The sequence below is a fragment of the Folsomia candida genome, unplaced genomic scaffold (genome assembly GCF_002217175.1).
Source record: "Folsomia candida strain VU population unplaced genomic scaffold, ASM221717v1 Fcan01_Sc008, whole genome shotgun sequence".
Classification (NCBI taxonomy): domain Eukaryota; kingdom Metazoa; phylum Arthropoda; class Collembola; order Entomobryomorpha; family Isotomidae; genus Folsomia; species Folsomia candida.
Window position 1 is genome coordinate 4804720 of NW_019091200.1, and position 6036 is coordinate 4810755.

At 32.6% G+C, this 6036-nt stretch overlaps 1 protein-coding gene across 1 annotated transcript; it reads left to right on the forward strand.

The window, feature by feature from the left end:
* Nucleotides 1-607: 607 nt before the first annotated feature.
* Nucleotides 608-2378, forward strand: LOC110853557. Its single transcript, XM_035854184.1, has 3 exons — nucleotides 608-1422; nucleotides 1511-1740; nucleotides 1815-2378. The coding sequence occupies exons 1-3, from the start codon at nucleotides 1023-1025 to the stop codon at nucleotides 2340-2342; spliced, it is 1158 nt and encodes a 385-aa protein (XP_035710077.1). The 5' UTR covers nucleotides 608-1022; the 3' UTR covers nucleotides 2343-2378.
* The last annotated feature ends 3658 nt before the right edge of the window (nucleotides 2379-6036 follow it).

Sequence of the window (6036 nt, forward strand, 5' to 3'; positions counted from 1 at the left end):
AATCATGTGAAAAATTTGAAATATGTTTTTTTGATTGAGAACAAATTTTTAGAATAATTTTTTTGATGATTTTGAACATATTTTTCATAATTATGTAGACGTTGTAGGAGGTCAATATTTTGTAAATGTCTGTCTATGCACGATTAGAACGACTAAATGACAACCTAATAATTTTAGCTAAATCAATTCATTCCACGAAATATGCTACCGGCATCAAGCTTATAAAACTAATATAAAATTTGTCATCTTCAATTTTTTAATTGGTGACGTGCGCCTACAAAATTTTAATTACTGTAAAAACGGGTGAAGTTTGCAGCTCTGACGTCATTTCGCTCCTCCTAGCAGGGAGGTATTGAGCAGTGTAGTGCTGGAGCCACCACCACCGCTCATGAAATAAATAAAATAACTCACTTCTGGAAATCCCAATTGGCGTTCAAATTTTACATATTCTTTATTTATTATTCGAATCAGATGGTAAATGTTTATTTATCACCATTACGCACACGCTGATAGCTCATTTTTAGTAATTCAAATACTAGTTTATTTTGACAATTATTATTTAATTTTTACTTGATCATTTGATAACTGATATCATGTCAGACGAGAATCAACCCCCTTAAAAAAAAAGACACATTTCGACTGATAAATTGAACGTTAAGCATGCAATATCGGAAATTGGAATATTTATCAACAAAGTGAAGAATAAGTTAGAAGAATTCATTCAATCAAAAAATAAAATACTAAATTTAAGTTGTGGGGAAAACAGTTTTAATTCTCAAGACGAGCTACACGGTGACCACAACTCTGAGGATAATCAAATCGGACAGTTCTCAACATCAAGCGAATGTCAAACAGTTTTTAAAGAGCTAGGAATAAACAATGTTAATAAGAAAATCTCTAAATTGCTAGGTATATCAGAAAGATCAGTATATGGAATTAAAATCAACGATGCCAAATTAAATACTGAATCAGTAAAAAAACTCAGCTCAAAAAAAATAGTTTGCGAAGAATTTTTTATCTCTATGATAAGACGATTAAATCAGGAATTTTATAAAAATAAAGAATATCCTACGGCCAGAAAGTTACTTGATCGTTGCTTAGATAATCCCGAATTTCCAAGAATCAAACTAACGTTGTTTAGGGAGTGGATGATAAATGAATGCAAATTTAAGTACCGAAAAATCAATAAAAAACCTGTGTTCTTGGAACGCTACGACATCGTCGCCCAACGAGAATTCTACCTAAGAAGTATTCGCAAGTTTCGCCAAGAAGGATACTCAGTATTCTACTCTGATGAAACCTGGGCGTCACCTGATCAAGCGAGGAGTCGTTGCTGGCAGATTTTATTATCTGATGAAGAGTATAAAGACATGACGGGGTTTTGGGGTGGCGACTGTTTGCGGGATATGAACGGTTATGCTGGTAGGTCAAACTTAAAATATTGCTGATAAGAAAATTATTAGTAAATATCTATTTGCAAATTAAAATGAATTTCTCTTTACGGAAACAGGGGGATTTTTATTGAAGTCGGCAAACGGACGCATTATAATTAACCACATTGGCAACGAATTAGGATTTTTGGCCGGTGGGGACGACGTTTTCATCTCAAAAAAAGACACAAAGGACTATCACGGAAACATGAATAGTGATCGGTACTTGGAATGGTTTGCCAAAATTGTCGGATTGGTGCCAGACAAATCGGTGTTAGTGCTGGACCAGGCCCCTTACCACAAAAAAAGGGTAAGTTGCAATGTAATAATTGCTAAATATTAAAATTCGTGCATTTATCTTACATTATTTAACAATTATTATAGGTAAAAGACTCAATTATGCCAACCATGGCGTGGTTAAAGGCAGACATACTAGCTTGGTTTGAAAGAAACGCTATTCCATTGCCAGAGAATGTTTCTAACTTCTGCACTATGACGAAACAAACTTTAATAGCGCTGTCAAAAAAATATCCGAAGCCGAAGAAATTCATTGTAGAAGAAATTGCCGAAGCCTCCGGGAAAAATATAAGAATTTTGTGGTTACCTCCAGCTCATTGTGAGTTCAATCCCATAGAATTAGTTTGGTCATTCATAAAAAATGACATTGCTACTAATAATAAAGGCAATAATGCTGAGGGAATATTAGAGTTGGCAAAATTAGCTATTTTAAAAGTAACACCTGAATTATGGAGCCGTTGTGTAAAGCATGCGATTAAATATGAGGATCGTATGTGGGATAGGGATAAGCTTGTTGATGAATTTATTTCTAACCCGAAGATGGCTCAAATTATAATTACTGCAGGAAATGATTCTTCCGATTCTAGCTCTTCTGATTCTGACGACAATGAATAATATATCATAATAAATAAAGAATATGTAAAATTTGAACGCCAATTGGGATTTCCAGAAGTGAGTTATTTTATTTATTTCATGAGCGGTGGTGGTGGCTCCAGCACTACACTGCTCAATACCTCCCTGCTAGGAGGAGCGAAATGACGTCAGAGCTGCAAACTTCACCCGTTTTTACAGTATGTATTAAGAATTAATTTATATTAATTATGTAAGAAATCTAAGTGCTTAATTTGTATATATAATTTTATGAAATATCAAATTTAATGCGGCTGTGTAAACACATGAAGGTATAAATTTCTTTTAAACAAATCAGATTTTGTATAGTGGTATCAAATTAGTAAAAAATCGGTATAATTTTCCTACATGTCACATTTTTAATTCACGAATATACATAAACTGCACATTTTTATATTGATACTGATAAAATCCATCCCTCCATATTTGTAGATACAAAAATAATTTTCAGGAGTTTGGCCCTCTACAATTTCTCTACATCCTCCACTGACTAAAACAAGATGGATTCACCATGTCATAAATCTATCGCGAACTTCCCTACTCCTCGAGGCCACGCAGTTCATCACTACATCATAAAATCAAAAACTTATTAAATATCCGAAATCATTTTCCTCCTTCTTCTCCCAAATCTATATCCGTATTTACACAGCCAACAAGAACGACAGGCAAACACAAATGGGAAGGATCTTGAGGAATTATCAGTCAACAAAATTGCTCTTTGTGTTCCAGTGAAATTTTCAAAAATTGCAAGATGAAAAAAGTTAATAATTTTGTATTTCTTACAAATCGTACATATACAAAAAAATAAGAAAATGGTCAACAAATTTTGATTTTTTACGTTATGCTCCACCATTTTTGTAACGATTTACTACCGAACGCAACCTTCAATTTAGAAGCCCTGAAGTTAAAAATTGCTAATACAAAAACAAAATATGAGACGGTAACAATTTGGTTTGCAACTTATGTTAAATGTAATTTTATTCAGCAGCGGACATAAACACAAATGTACAGTGCAAACCTAACTGATTTCTAATGCTATTAAAATAAATCGTAATATTTTTTTTAATACGTCGAACCTATCCAAAAAATAAAAATAAAACTTTGAATTTTGCAAAATGCTTCACAAATTTAATTGCTTAACGGATTTGTTTCTTGTTTAAATTTACAAGTTCTACTAGGTATATTCTTAAATCTACTCACAATTCTTTTTGAAGGATTTACGTATTGAAAACGTTAGTAAGAAAAAAACAAAATTTTCAAAAATTCACAATTGTTAATAAAGAAGTATCTTTTAAGATTAGTTACATTTATTAGCAATGAATATATTTTCGAAATATAGTTCACATTGTAAGAGTTGACACCTTCTTTGAAATATAAGAATAATATACAAAAATAAAACCTAATTTTTTAGCATGCTTCAGTTAATTTAAAAATGACTCTAAAAACATCTTAAAGATAAAAATTCAAGAATTATTTATCCATCCTATGTTTACAATTGGCAAAAAAATGCAAGGTTCAGTACTATACTTATCTTGACAACATATTTTACTAAACAATTCAGGGGTAAAAAAATAAAACAAAATATTTCACCAATTTTTTCCAATCCCCATCGTGTAAGTTATACTTTCACTCATCACGCATTTCTGATGGGGGAAAGCATTAGGTTTCATTGTTGAAGTTATCCAAATGATGATGTAAATGGTAAGTTGAGACGCCTGCAATATTCTCGTCTTTCCCACTCCATCCATTTCCATTAGCCGTGCTGGAACAAGAACCAGCCGAAATGAGAAGAGAGAGAAAGGAGACGGTGAAAGTATGTGATTTATCATGCATAAACAGAGTCAGATACAAAAACATGTCAGAGTTTTGCCACTTTCTAGTTAGGGCACTCTTAAAAGTTTGGCATCATTATGGAAATTTTGCCTATTTTATAGGATTTTTTAAAATGATTTTCAGTATCTTGTGCTGGGCTTAATTTTAATTGGGCGATCTGTTTTTCGAAGCTTTTATAAATTGGTGTGTCCCTCTACAAAGACATGAAAAACTACCTGGTTATGTATAAATAATAAAAACTTTAAATCGTGAAAACTTGTTATCGGCAAATGACTGTAACAGTCGATTGATTTGGGAAGGGGTTTGTTATCCGCAGAGTGATAATTAGTTAGGAAATGATAATAAATGAACATTAGCGGTATGAACTGTATATTGTTACTGATATTGAACTCTAATAACTAATGTGGTACCAATTTACTCCCGGTTATGGTAATAGGATAAGATCCATGCGGTTATGATTTCATATAAAATAGGAATACCGAAATATTCAAATTTGCTATCATTTAGTAACAAATTGAACCCAAGTGACAATTTTGGTAGACGCGTTGGCATTCTACTGTTACAAAATTAGTGAGACAGTTTAATACTAAATGGTAAGATATTTAAATTGAATAATTAACGAGCATTAAATGGTAGTTAAACGTGGAGTGAAATTTAAATATGTAAATTACCAAACGGTAAAAAAATTTCCAAGAGCACATTTTATCACGGAATTGTTTAGAGTGTGTCATCGAGATGCAGTAATGTGAGTAACACGACACTCATCGTCAGACTTCACTTATCGTCATCATGTCATGTCATTTATATCTCTTGGCAGCCAGGCAGGCGACTTGTTTTAAAATGCGTGAACAGAAATACGGAATGTTTAGCCTTTTCGTGACAGTGTTTCGGCACATGAGATATGATGAATTAAAGGGTTTTAACCACTTCAGTGAAAATCAAAGTCACGTCAATCCTCGAAAATTTGGAACATTTGAAGTTTAACAAACTTTAGAGAAAGTTTACAATTTTCAATACTACAGCGTGAATTGAATGGTTAGATTTTGAAATGATTGATCCAAAATTTCTAAAAGTTTTAAAATTCAGAAAAGATGGCAACCATGATTAAGTTATTTATGGAATTACTTCAATTTTCAACTCATTTTTTTATTTCTAAATAGAATTTCCAAATTCTGTCAGTCAGCCCAGATTTTCTAGGGAATTTTTTACGAATCTCACCCTGATCTAAACTTTCTAAAAGTTCAAAAATTCAGAAAAGATGGTAACCACCAACTTCAAGTAATTCGTCTTTCGAAATTTTCAACTCATTTTTTTTTATTTCTGAATGAAATTTCCAAATTCTACCAGTCCATAAATTTTCTATGAAAATTTTGTACCGAATCGAACCCTAGTTTGATTCGGTTTGATTTCGTGCATACGATACCCTTACTTTCACCATGTTTTACATTTCCCCTTCTTTTTTGTCGTCTCTGTTCCTTTGACTTTTTACTCACTTTGACTTACAATGCGATGACGCCAGCGGTCTCGCTCCGATTTTGACGAAACAAGGATAATTGTGTAACCTTACACAAATAATTGAACACGTGTTTCGGGATTTTTCATAATGCTCAGCTTAAACGAAATTATGACGTGATCCGTGAGCGAGAATTTCCATTTCTACCATTTTTCTCGTGAGGGAGAAAAATCCAGATTGACGCTTAGCGATTCCATCATAATTTCGTTTAAACTTAAAATGCGTGGGCATGAAGTGGTTTTCTCCCGATTTCAAATTGCTCGCACAAATTTTGAAAATTTTGAAAATGCAACAAACTAGAAATTTCGAAAAATTAAAATTTTTGAAGACCAG

Excerpts from the sequence above, each read along its gene's own strand:
- LOC110853557 (XM_035854184.1), top strand. The coding sequence starts at position 1,023 with ATGATAAGACGATTAAATCAGGAATTTTATAAAAATAAAGAATATCCT. Across the intron at positions 1,423-1,510 it reads GGATATGAACGGTTATGCTG|GGGGATTTTTATTGAAGTCG; the intron begins GTAGGTCAAACT and ends TTACGGAAACAG. Across the intron at positions 1,741-1,814 it reads CCCCTTACCACAAAAAAAGG|GTAAAAGACTCAATTATGCC; the intron begins GTAAGTTGCAAT and ends CAATTATTATAG.